General features: G+C 40.4%; 1 protein-coding gene across 3 annotated transcripts in view; it reads left to right on the top strand.

The window, feature by feature from the left end:
* Positions 1-10,819, top strand: part of LOC146656685 (kelch-like protein 10) — a 43,242-nt gene extending 32,423 nt beyond the window's left edge. The window contains exons 1-5 of one of the 3 annotated variants that reach the window (XM_085424450.1): positions 2,094-3,177; positions 5,060-5,546; positions 6,542-7,120; positions 9,382-9,531; positions 9,766-10,819. In XM_085424450.1, coding sequence (XP_085280576.1) covers positions 5,130-5,546; positions 6,542-7,120; positions 9,382-9,531; positions 9,766-10,065 — 1,446 coding nt within the window. In that variant the 5' untranslated portion in view covers positions 2,094-3,177; positions 5,060-5,129 and the 3' untranslated portion in view covers positions 10,066-10,819. The other 2 variants (XM_085424449.1, XM_085424451.1) reach the window with 2 other exon arrangements.
* The last annotated feature ends 2,330 nt before the right edge of the window (positions 10,820-13,149 follow it).

Raw genomic sequence — 13,149 nt, 5'->3', positions numbered from 1 at the left:
ATGTGGTGTCTTGATAAACTGAGCAGATATTTGAAGTTTACACAGCTACATTCTCTCCTGAAATATGTTAAACATTTATTTTGTGACCCAGAAAGAATAATAAGAGTAATATTAAAACTAACTAGCTGCTGCCATTTTTGGAAACTGAGCAGGGCCGCGCTATGAATTCTGGGACACTGCTTCTTCTTCTTCGGGGTTTAACGGCAGCTGGCATCGTTGTACATGCAGTGCTGCCATCTTCTGTTTCAGTCCGTTATTACACTCTCAAATCCTACTACTTATTCCTGCGTCTTTTGGGATCTTACAAAGCTTCAAACGACGCGTCGACTATTAAATTAGTCTTCGACGATTTTGATAGTTGACGTAATCGTGACTAGTCGACTAATCGTGGCAGCCCTGGTATCGAACAGTTTTTTTAATTTAAAAAAAAACTCCAAGTGTGTACTTCTTATTATGTAGGCCAGGGGTGTCCAAACTTTTTGCAAAGAGGGCCAAATTTTATAAAGTGAAGACGCCTGGGGGCCAATGGTTCCTTTTGACTTTTTTTTTCATAACAAAGTTACATGAAAATATAATGAAGAACAATTTTAATAGTCACAATTACCTGTTATTTTTAAAATAGAAATGTACCTAAATAAAAAGACACTCAGGCAAGCATTTACAACTCTAAAGACACAATTCTGCCTTTCATTTATATCTGGAGAGTCAGACAACATTGAACAAACTGTATAGAATACCCTAAATTTCCATGAGTTTGCAATATCTTTGCCTAATGAACATTTAAACAGGCGTTATAAGTAATGAAAAGTGTTCTGTTATCAATAAAGTTTTTTTTAAAGTGAATTTCGCCCTTTGACTTTTACAAGACCTTTCAGGAAGCCAAAGTTTTTCACATACTGGAAGATTGCACAACTGGAAGTTCACTTGCTGCAAGAAATAAACACATTTGTAAATTTACACAATATGTACACAACACACTCAACTATGAATTAAGAGCATAACATCAACAGTTAAAACCAAATCTAAGATAAGATAAGATAAGATAAGATAAGATAGAACTTTATTAATCCCTCGGGTGGGTTCCTCTGGGAAATTCGACTTCCAAAAAAAAAAAAAAAAAAAAAGCACAGCAACGACTGAAGTTACAGTTACAGAATTGTTATATATATATATATACACACACACACACACACACACACATACATACACACACACACACACACACACACACACACACACACACACACACACACATATAAATACAGAGACAATATAAATAAAATATACAAAGGGGATAAATAGAATAAATAGGAATAAAAAATAAAAATACAAGTGAATTGCACATTTCAAGTATTGAGTCTATTGCACTGTTGACTATTTACAAAAAGTATTGCACAAGGTATTGTACAGTGAGGTGAAGAGGCACTACAGCTTAGTTGTTCCCCCCTCCTTTGTCCACCTGTTTCCCCTCCCTCTCCCCTCCAGAGAGGAGTTAAACAGTCTGATGGTGTGTGGGACAAAGGAGTTTTTAAGTCTGTTAGTTCTTGTCTTGGGGAGAAGCAACCTGTCACTGAACAGACTCTTCTGATTGTTTAGGGCCGTGTGCAGAGGATGCCCAGCATTGTTCATAATGTCCAGCAGTTTCTTTAATGTCCTTTTCTCTGCCACTGTCACCAGAGTGTCCAGCTTCATGCCGACCACAGAGCTAGCCTTCCTGATCAGTTTCTCCAGCCTGGATGAGTCTTAAGAGTTTAACAAAATACGTTTCCTTTTGTGTATTGCATTAGCATGCTTTATGCTTTTTACTGTTGAGAAACACATGAGTAATGCAGGGATGTCACTCCTGGAGGCCTGCTCTTCATTTGATTCAACTGTGCTAAACCAGAAAGAACTAAAACATGCATAGCAGCTCTCCAGTACAGAATTTGGGCATCCCTGGACTAATGAGAGGGGTGATACTGAGATCTAGATTTTAGTAAAGCAATTAGGTGTGCTTTGAGGGCAGTGGTTGAGATGCATAAAATATCACGCAAGTGGGAGTCACTCATCCTTGATCTCAATCGGTTCTTGTTTAAGTTCATGACAGAGAATGTTTGCTCACACAAATATGTGGAACCAAATTGACCCTGTGTACGAGAAAATGCTAAATTCCTGGTTTGAGACCGGATGTGGGGTTGTACATTTCCGGTAGCTTGACTTTGCGGTCAATCGCTACTGCAAAGATATACTCCAAAATCATGTCCAAAACTCAAAAACGGAAAGATCGCGTTAAGTTACAAAGAGCAGAAGGTGGGAACACTCACCGCTGTTGTGTCATAAAAAATCTAATGATCAATTTTTACGTTTAAAGAGTTTAGATCGATCAGTTGTTTACATCACTCAACACAAGCAGAACTGCATTACTGCATGCAGAAGACACATCGTCCACATTCAGAAGCACATCTCTGTATAGTGACTGGTCTCGTGATTTAAACAGGCAGATGTTCAGCATTCAAACTACAGGTGAAGAATAGTCAAACCAGATGTTTCCCCCATTATGTCGAGATCAGCTAGTCAAGTACACACCTACACAGTAGGGCTGCACGATTAATCATTAGAAAATCACAATCTCGATTCATATTTATGTGCGATCTCATTTCCAAATGACAACGATTTAAAAAAAAAAAAAAAAAAGAAAAAAAAAAGACGACGATTGTACCGCATTTTGATCCGGGACGTAATCTGCATGAAAACAAGCGCTCACTCTTTCTGCTCAACAAATGACAAGGGCGGAGCCTTATACCACGTGATACAGAAGCTGTGCCGTGGGATGCTAAAATTAGCAGGGGAAAAACAACGGAGAGCACGTCAGGGATGACGAGAAAGTGACAGGAGAAAATCCGCCCCGGTCAACCACCCAAACATCAATAACGGGAACCTTATACAGCGCTTCCCTATACACGCTGAACTTCCGCAGGCACAAAGAAATTACGGAGGCTATCACTTATCACCTGACCAAAGATATGGCTCCCATCAACACTGCAAAACGAGGGATTTAGGAAAATGATCAACACCCTAGACAAACGCTGTCCCGCAACTATTTTTCTATTGTTGCACTACCTGCTCTATACACGCAGTGTCGAGCAATGGTGGAGACGGAATTTCAAGCAGTACAACATTTTGCGGCAACAACAAAACGTGAGACATTTGTTGTTTTTATGTTTATTTATTGTTTTTATGTTCAGTCTCAACTGTTACGAAGTTGATGTGCAGTTAATAAGTGCAATAAATATTTATACTGGAAAAGAGAATCGTGATCTCAATTCTAAGCCAAAAAATCGTGATTCTCATTTTATGCAAAATCGTGCAGCCCTACTGCAGACGATCTCCTCCGTGACGTCTCTCCTGTACAGTGCAGAATCGCTGCATCGATTGCTAGCAGGGTGACTCTGAAGTGCACTACTGGATGTCCACGAAACGTTTTGCAGCGTCAAAAAATAAAATTGGCTACTTGATTTCACCTATCGCTGGTTAGTTTTAGAACATAACACCCGCTGTAAACGAGGGACAGCTGAGAAATATAACATTTGAATCCCTTTTCTCTTTTGCCCTGAGGTGCAGGGAAAAATATTAACAAGTCGATGAACATCATTTACAGATATATTGGGTAAATGCCCAAGACATCTATAGAAATGTAAATCGCTGCTTGATTCATTCATTTGCTTAACTTGTTTTGGACCGTAAACCAGGCGCGAATAGGACACCGGAAACAAAGCTCCCCAAAGGCGTTTCCGCACCGGAAGTAGCATATGCTAACGTGCACACAGTCAATTAACGGAATGATGCACTATGATTTTCAAATATAAACAGAGTAGTGACACTTTCCAGGCAGCATAAGTTAACGTAATCAGTAATTTAGACAAAGTACCTCACAAACTGTAGGCGGCTCTCTAAAGGAAAACACTAAACAGGAGATTTTTTAGAAGTTTAAACAGCTTGAGTAACATCTGAATAATGACCAGCGCCCGTAGGACCGTCTTTAGGGAGCTTTTTCTGGATGGACAGTTTTGTGACTCTGTGATCCGAGCTGGAGATGTTGAGTTTAAAATTCACAGGATCATCCTCTGTAACTGCAGTGCATACTTCAGGTGAGCAGGCCTGTGTTGTTTGGCTGTGGTTTGGTTCTGCATTTATCCTACTTCAAAGTTTTCATGTAACACAGTGCAGCAGGTATTGGGAGGTTTCAATGTTACACTGTACTTTTTGATCACTAGAAATGTTCTGGAGCAATTTTTAGGGGGGAAAAAAATCAGTCCTGTATTTTTATTTAGTTATTTATTTTGGGAGGTTTGTTGGGATACATATATAGTGTAGGTTTGTGTTTGACTCCACAATGAGCCGTTAAGAGGTAGTTTGAAAGATTACAGACGCTATAAACTGGCTTTCTGATTATATTTCATCAGCACGACAACAGCAGCAGCAGTTCTAATAAATTTGTGCACAAACTGGCCTGCACCAAAAGGACCACATCAGTGGTGATATTAGCTGTGCCTTCACCAGTTTAGCTGAAATTGTATGTCTAAATAGGCAGGTAATCAATTTAGGGCCAGACTGAGAGGTGGCCAATGATATGCCATTTCTGTTGCAGTGGGACATGTCCGCTCTTTCCAATTCTGTCTAGTCAGTAAATTTGATAATGTGAAATTCAGTTATTATATTTGCAGCTATTTAATGCCTGCTGTCCCCTGTCGCTCTAACCCTGTTACTGTATAGGAATATTTGCTACAATGCCTAGACAACTCTATATCTTTCTGTCTGTCTAAACATAGCAGCAATGCTGAATGTTTTTCTGCACATGTCTGAATAGATGACCTTAAATAGGAGATTGCCCATTTGAAATCAAGTCATTTTAGATTTTTGTTACTTTAATTTCATATCTCTTTGATCACAGCTTGCTCAAGTAAGCATGCAGCTGAAAAATTATACAAATGCTATTTAACTATGAGCTGCACGACATCAGGTACTTTTTAAGTTCCATGACAGAGAGACAATGTGAAAATGCTGATCTGAATCTGCACAGGGATCTCTTCTGCTACAAACCACTACCATCAAACAAGGTCTACAACTTCCCCACTGTGTCTCCAAAAGCAATGAGCCTCATTTTGGAATATGCCTATACCCAATCTGTTGTGGTGACGGAGGACAATGTACTGGAGCTGTTGGCGGAAGCAGACCACTTTATCGTGACTGGCATCATTCAAGCCTGCTGCGACTTCCTGGAGAGGAAGCTTTGTGTAAATAACTGTGTCAGTATCTACAATCTGGCACACTTACACAACTGTCCTGACCTCAGGGGAAAGGCCTTTCTCTACATCCTCCATCACTTTGAAGAGGTTGGTGCACTCTCCTTGGAGTTCCTTCAGCTCTCTGTGCAGCAACTATCAGATCTTATCGAGAATGATGAGCTCAATGTGAAGCAGGAGAGCACTGTGTTTGAGGCCATTCTCAGATGGATCAACTATTCCCCTGTGGAACGTGGGTGTGACATGCCCGCACTGCTCAAGCAGGTAACTGAAAATGGGATATCAATTTAATTGCTCCTCTAAGTGCATTTATTTTGTTTATTACTCAGTGAGGGGCTGTTGAATGAATGGTACAGTTTGAAAGTATAGAAAGCAACTTCCGCTGTAGCAATTTGAATTGGGAATAAAAAATAAAACATAAGCTTGATGCCTGATGCAAAAAAAAAAGAAGTTTGATTGTACACTATTGTGTTTACAGAGTTGGGTGTCCAGGCCGCCCACCTGCTCGCCCATCAGCCTTTTATGGCTGACGTGTAAAAAGCTAAAATTGCAATGGCAGAATTACTCAAACTTAAGGCTTGGTAATAGAGTTAATGTAGGGGAATCATTCTTCTTCATTCTTAATCACATTGGGGGGTGGGGTGGGGGGGGGGTGTTTCTAATTCACTTGGGAGTGTGCATCAGAAGGTGCTCATCATTTAGTCCTTAATAAATTGTAAAAGTATTATTTACACTTGCGTCCAGATAAAACTGGCCGTTGATTTGTAGTTTCAGAAGTGCATTATTGATAATGTGTCTGAACTGCACTTTAGCTTTTCTGACAGAAAAGTTGACTATGCCCATCGTGTTCTGCCAGAACTTACTGACTGGACCTTAGGCATTTACAACAGGACAAACCCTCATTGTGGGACCTGTTTCTACAGCAGGAGGTTACTCAGTGCTCAGATAATGGCATTGAAACTTGACTGTGGCACCACTGCTTGTTTGGAGGTAATGCCATGACCTGCCTTTGTTGTTTGGCAGGTGATGCTGTGGCTCTTTACAGGTAATGTTAGGGTCTTTAAGGGCAATGCCACAGCTGATTGGAGGCAATGCCAGGAGCTACCATAGCTATCTGGGTGATTCCATGACATTTTGATTATAGGGATAGTGCTATACTTCACTAATGGGTGGTGGCATGGTGGCTACATCCAACTCTTATATACAGTCTAATGTTGTATTTCTTGCCTTTTTCCCTTATGATTCTTGTTTTCATCCAGGTCCGCCTACTATTAATACCCACTGAGTACTTGGTTGGCACTGTGAGCAGAAATGATGTGGTGAGTAGTAGTCCGGCATGCATGGATATGGTAACCACTGCCATGAAGATGCTAAATGAGTCCATTGTGGAGAGACCTATACCCCAAACACGCCTGCCGTCTGAAGTCTTATTGGCCGTTGGTGGTCCTTTACCAAGTGACAAGATTGAGATGTACAATGTTCGAGCTGACTACTGGGTGCCGCTGAGCTTGACACCGTATCTGGGATTCTACGGTTATGCTTACCTCAATGGATGTGTCTATTGCATCGGAGGTTTTGATTTCACAAGCTATTCAAGTCATGTGAGAAGGTTCAGCCTCACCAGCCAAACCTGGACAGAGGTGGGGCCGATGCATGAAGAGCGGGGCTTTCTCAGTGTGGCCACACTGAATGGCTGCATATATGCTATGGGCGGGTGCCAAAACCAAAAGACACTGAAAAATGCAGAACGATATGATCCTGACACCAACCAGTGGACTATGATTGCATCGATGCACAAGCGCAGGGCAGAAGCTGGTGCTGCAACACTACACGGCAAGGTAAGTGGAATTGAGGTAGTGGAAGATCTCTGCCATGTTGGTTTTGTGGAGAAAGTGGTGGACAAAGTTAACTGGTAATGCTAACAACCTTGGTTAACAAGCTGCGTCAATAAAATGTACAGTCAAATAATTCCATTAGAAATGCACCAAAAGATGCCAATGCCTTAATCTGTCAGTAATAATAGATTAATAATAATGGATTGGATTTATATAGCGCTTTTCAAGGCACCCAAAGCACTTTACAATTCCACTATTCATTCACTCTCACATTCACACACTGGTGGAGGCAGCTACAGTTGTAGCCACAGCTGCCCTGGGGCAGACTGACAGAAGCGAGGCTGCCATATCGCGCCATCGGCCCCTCTGGCCATCACCAGTAGGCGGTAGGGTAAAATGTCTTGCCCAAGGACACAACGATCAGGACAGAGAGCCCAGGGATCAAACCAGCGACCTTCCGGTTACAGATACGCTTCCCAACCCCCCTGAGCCAAGGTCGCCCCACAAACGGGGTGACCTTGGCTCAGGGGGGTTGGGAAGTACACTTCCCAAAGCAGTCACAAACCCAAATTTTAGCCAGGACGCTATCCATATGGATTAGGGTTTTTTTGGTCTTTTGTGTCTGGCTGTAAAAATGATTTTTAAGGCTATGTAGTTGGATTTACAACATATGGGGATTTATTATCTTTTGGAGCCAGCCAACCAACGTATTTATGCACTGGAACATGAGCCCACAGTAAAATATTACTTTTCTGTGAGCTTCTGTGCAAAAAACATTTTTTTAATAGTCTTATAAAGCTGGCCAATGGGAGTAATTTTTAAAAAGTGAATATTTTTTTTTAGATTTATGTCATGAGTATTGAGAAAGACATTCTTTCCTTGGTTGGTACTTTTTTTCTTGCAAACTTATAACAATCCTGCAAAGGATTGTTTTGGGGGTTTTTTTGGTTCGGTTGGGATCTTTTTGTTAATTTAATCTCAGTAAATATATGTTTTTTTTTAAAGAATATTATGGCTTGGCAATTTCTTTATTCCTGTTTTATTTGTTTTGCTTAACATGGCACTGATTTGCAAATGTACTTTTCAGCTTGAGGGCTTAATCATCACTGGACCTTTCTGTGGAAAATATGAATAGTTTATGAATTGTATCAGTTTTATAATATTTTATTTTTAAGCTAAATATTTCTATTACCATTAATCCAACAGCTCAGGGAGAAGGTTATGGTTACTTCACCCTTACATCGTGAAAAATAGCAATTTTATAATTTCTGCATCCATATTTTTTAAGTCTGCAAAATACAGAAAATAAATGCAGCAAACCTCTGCTAAAACTAAATGTTTTAGGATAACACCATCATTTTTAGATTTTTACTACTATTATGCAAAGTAGCTACACAGAAATCTGATGAAAACATTTTTAGTTTTTCACAAGCGCATGGCACAACATCGAAGAGCCACCTCCACGGGACAAGACTCAGCAGTCCATCTGCATCTAAAGGACAAAGGTCACTCTTTCGAGGATGCCAATGTTCACATTATGGACAGGGAGGACAGATTGTTTGAAAGAGGAGTGAAAGAAGCCATTTATGACCACTGTGAGCGACCATCTTTGAACAGAGGCGGTGGCTTACGACACCAGCTGTCTGCCATCTATAATCCAGTTTTGAGTTCCCTTCCCAGACGTCTTAACGCCCACTCACATCCTGGGCCATCTGATCTCAGGAATTCGCTTGATAAGGTGGGGCCAGGTTTCACAATGAGCTCACCTGAAACCCTGGCTGATTGTGACCCACACCCTCTTTCACACCTTGGCTCATGTAATTAGGTAGAGGATCATCAGGGGGTCCTTTGTCCCTCTTGGGGGGAAACTCCCACAGGGCTTAAATCTGGGACTCTCCACCATTTGACTCTTAGATCTGAAGAAGCTTCTCGGATGAGAGGTGAAAAGTCTTCAAGCAACTTAAAGAAGTCCAGATGCTTTTCTTTCCAAGCTCCTTAGAATACGATGACCTGGATGACTGAGAACCTTCACAGACATTTTTAGTGTTTGTAAGTTTTTTCTGGAAGCTGAAACATTTAATTCTAGTAAGGCAAGGCAAGGCAAATTTATTTGTATAGCACAATTCAACAACAAGGTGATTCAAAGTGCTTTACAGAGACATTAGAAACAAAAACAGATAAAAGGCATGATTTAAAATTGATTAAAACAAGCAAGCAAACAAACTAACTAGTAATTTTGACTTAAACTTGATTTTAATTTCTAGGTGTACATTTGTGGTGGTTTTACTGAAGATGAAGTTCTGTCATGTGCTGAGTCCTACAACCCTGACACCAACCAGTGGACACTGATCACACCCATGGAAACCGGGAGGACTGGGGGAGCCGTGGTCGCCTACAATAACGAAATCTTTGTAGTAAGAAGAGCTTAAAACATACTCTTATTACGGACAGAAATTCAAACATGGAATGTTTACTGTACCTGTATTTGGGAGTCTGTATTATTTTCCAAGTACCATGTACTGGGTTATTGGAATGTGATTTCTATAATTACCCTAGAATCAGATATTTTGGAATCTGGAGACCTATTTACTTTTTTACAACAGAACATTTTTACGTTACAGACTGTAACAAGTCCTTTGTCTGCACAGGTTGGTGGCTTTAACGGTATCACTCGGTTGCGTAGTGTCAACGCATATGACCCAAGAACAAGACGCTGGCGCAACGTTGCTCCCATGTTACACCCTCGTAAAAACTTCGGCATTGCAGTGCTGGAGGACCAGCTGTATGTGGTTGGAGGTTTCGACAATGGCGGCTTATTCTGCAATCTGGAGTGCTATGATGAAAAGACCAACAGGTGGTACATTGTCAGCGACAAAGGGATGACCCAAGGTGCTGTCAGTTGTTGCGTTCTGAAGCGACACCCCGATCTGACTGCTTATCTTCCATAATTATTTCACATAAAGAAATAAAGAAATACATTTTTCATCAATAAAAAACTGGCTGTTTCTCTGCTTAAGATCCTGAGGTCTGACATCCCAGTGAAAAAGTCTCTTTTAGCTGAACAGAGAACTTGAACTTTCTTTTCAACATGATGGGCATTGCAGCTTCCACATTTTATGGCCACAAGGGAGGTTAACAGCTATGATATTAAGATCCCATTGGTAAAAGTCAAATCGTTTCTTCACTAATAGGTGATCCATTCAAGCCGCCATCTTCATCTCTACCACCAGCGTTTAGCCAGCTCAACCATCTTCAATGTAGTTTTCTTGCCTACTTTAATGTCCAATTAAAGTAGATGAAATCCAATTAGAGTCACAAATTAGAGTTACTAAGGCTGACTGTAATCGGATCCACAGTTTATGAAGTGAATGCATCGTGTCACATCAGTAAGACTTGAAACTAGCAATGGGACATAAATTCTTCATAAACTGTTGAATTAGGTTATATATCACTTTACAGAAAGAACTTTTTTCCATGTAAATTTTACACAGATGTCATTTTGAATCTCTGCTGGCCTTAAGATATGAGGAAAGTTAAAGTTACTCCAGCTGTGGCGTCAACTTTCAGACGTCAGGCGTCAATTACCTTTTATCTTTTTTTAAGACACTGTTTGAGAGAAATATTCATCATGTGTTTATTTCGATAGCAGAAACTTTTTTTTTTTTTTTGTAATTACTGGTTGATTCTAAACAACAGGGCAGCTTCCGTATACTCTGTATAATGTGTTTAAATATGATTGAGCTTCTTTTAGTAGTAGAAAGGGATGTCATTCATGCAGAAGTCAGGTTGCAGGCTCTCAAAGGTGCAGTCAGATGTGTCCATGGCACAGCGACCGCAGTGGCAACTCAAAGCCACAGGGTAGGTGACGATCGGGTCTACACCAGGTGGGCAGGCGGGAAGCTCAAATGTTTTATAGTACAGGTCCCGATATGTGCACACATGCTGGTACACATTGCTGAATGGTATCTTGATGACAGGGTCCTAAAGGGAGGGGAAATGAAAACAGTGTCCTTACAAAAATGTTGTTATAACACTACAGAAGCAACTGTTTTTAAACAAGAAATTCACCTAAAATGTTAAATGAAGTTTCAAAGTCCTGGTTTTAGGCATAAAGTCTTACTGTTAAACTGTTGTGCATCACAGTGAGGGAAAGTTGATGCTTTCAATGAACCATGTGCCAACACAGTGCAGGGGAGCTACCTAAACGCTACTCCCACAGAGGTTGATTATCTTGTTAATAGTGTTACATCTTCAGTGCGTTCAAGTCTGCATACTGTGCTCCTCAAATTTAGAGCTAATGGACTCCCTGGTATAACTCACAAATGTACACCATAAAGTCATCAAATATACTTTTGGTTCTGAGGGATTTTTAAAAGTAGAAAGGGAGGCAGAGCCTTCAGCTTTCAGGGCCCTCTTCTGTGCAACCAGAGTCAGACACACTCTACTGTTAAGGCTTAAACCTTTTGGGGTTTTTTTTCATAAAGCATATAGTTGGGCTGGATCAGGTGACTGAATCCTCCCTTAGTTACACTACAATAGGTCTAGCCTGCCGGAGGCTTCCCATGATGTGGTTTTATTGGATTTATTTTCTTATGCTCCACTCTGCTTTTAATCATTATTTATTATTAATCTTTGGCTCTTTTCCACAGTGTGTCTTTTTTCCCGTCTTCCTCCCCTCACCCCAAACCAGTCACAGCAGATCGCTGTCCCTCCCTGAGCCTGGAACTCCTGGAGTGTTATTCCTGTTAAAAGGGAGTTCTTCCTCCCCACTGTCACTAAGTGCTTGCTCTAAGGAAAGGGGGGGGGGTCATCTAATTGGTGGGATTTTGTCTGTATTATTATTGGGTTTTTGCCTTATGATATAAAGCACCTTGGGGTGACTGTTGTTGTGATTTGTTGCTATATAAATTAAATAGAATTGAAATTTAATATATTCCTTTACTTTTGCTGAGAAACCAGAAAGTTTTTAGTATCTGTGACACAGATACAGGTGAAATACACTGACTTTCTTCCCAGTTTAGTCACTTACATGTTTATAATAAAGGTCTGGAGTCACATGACAAATATACTAGACACACAGCTTGACTTTACTGCAAACAGCAGCTGGCAGCATGTTTGTGACTTTATGAGTCATGAGTTTTTCTTTTTGAAATGACGTCATTTTGCTGAGCGCGGAAATCTAAATGCGGCGATGGTTTCCACTATCAGCAAAGAATGGATGAATGAATGAATGAAAGACTGGAAATAAAAACAAACTGACTGACTGGTAAAAGCTGACAAGACTTGACCACGACTCAAGGTTAACCTCCACCTAGATAGGCCAAAAGGGTGGATGAATTTATGTGTGTTTCTTTTTACAGGAGCAGAAGGATGACAGCAACATCTGAGGTTGCATGACGATTTAACTTTTAAATGCCACTTTCTGTGTTTGTGAATCTAACAGGTGTATTGTTCAGGGGTTTGTGTTGCTCACAGAGATTACTGTGAGAAAGGGTGTATACACCTGTGCAGCGTTAACATTTGCATTTTCTTCTCTACAGCATTACAGTTCTTAATGTGCTTTGAATATGTGATTTATAACTGGACAAATAGTTAATGTTTTCTAATAATGTTTTCCTACTACAGGATTTCTGGGCTTATGTGTGAAGAAACTGTGTTTATAGGTTATGAGTTGGTGATGCTATTAAACTGTGTTCTTGGGAAAATGTTGAATACTACAGGGGAGTGAATATGGGGGGAGACACATCCGGTCTTGAAAACAGTGTGATTCTTTTTACAGGAAATCTTTTTATAGCACCTCTGGAATGTGGAGGGCTGACGCCTAACCCGAGATGGTCAATGTGTTGCTAATGTTTGTTTTGCTTTTGTTAAGAGTGCATGTGGAGGATTCGGTACAAAACAGACAAGGGACATGAGAAAACAAATAAGAGATGCAGTTTTTATGGAACAGTTTAATAGGGGGCTCATAGTGATAAAACAAGTGGAGTGACATTGCTTAAGGAAGTCACTGATTAAATTGTGGATAAAATAAA

This window comes from Rhamphochromis longiceps, linkage group LG12 (assembly GCF_057381845.1).
Source record: "Rhamphochromis longiceps isolate RC_006_pf linkage group LG12, R_longiceps_female_GT1.1, whole genome shotgun sequence".
Taxonomy (NCBI): domain Eukaryota; kingdom Metazoa; phylum Chordata; class Actinopteri; order Cichliformes; family Cichlidae; genus Rhamphochromis; species Rhamphochromis longiceps.
This window is presented reverse-complemented; position numbering and strand designations above follow the sequence as displayed.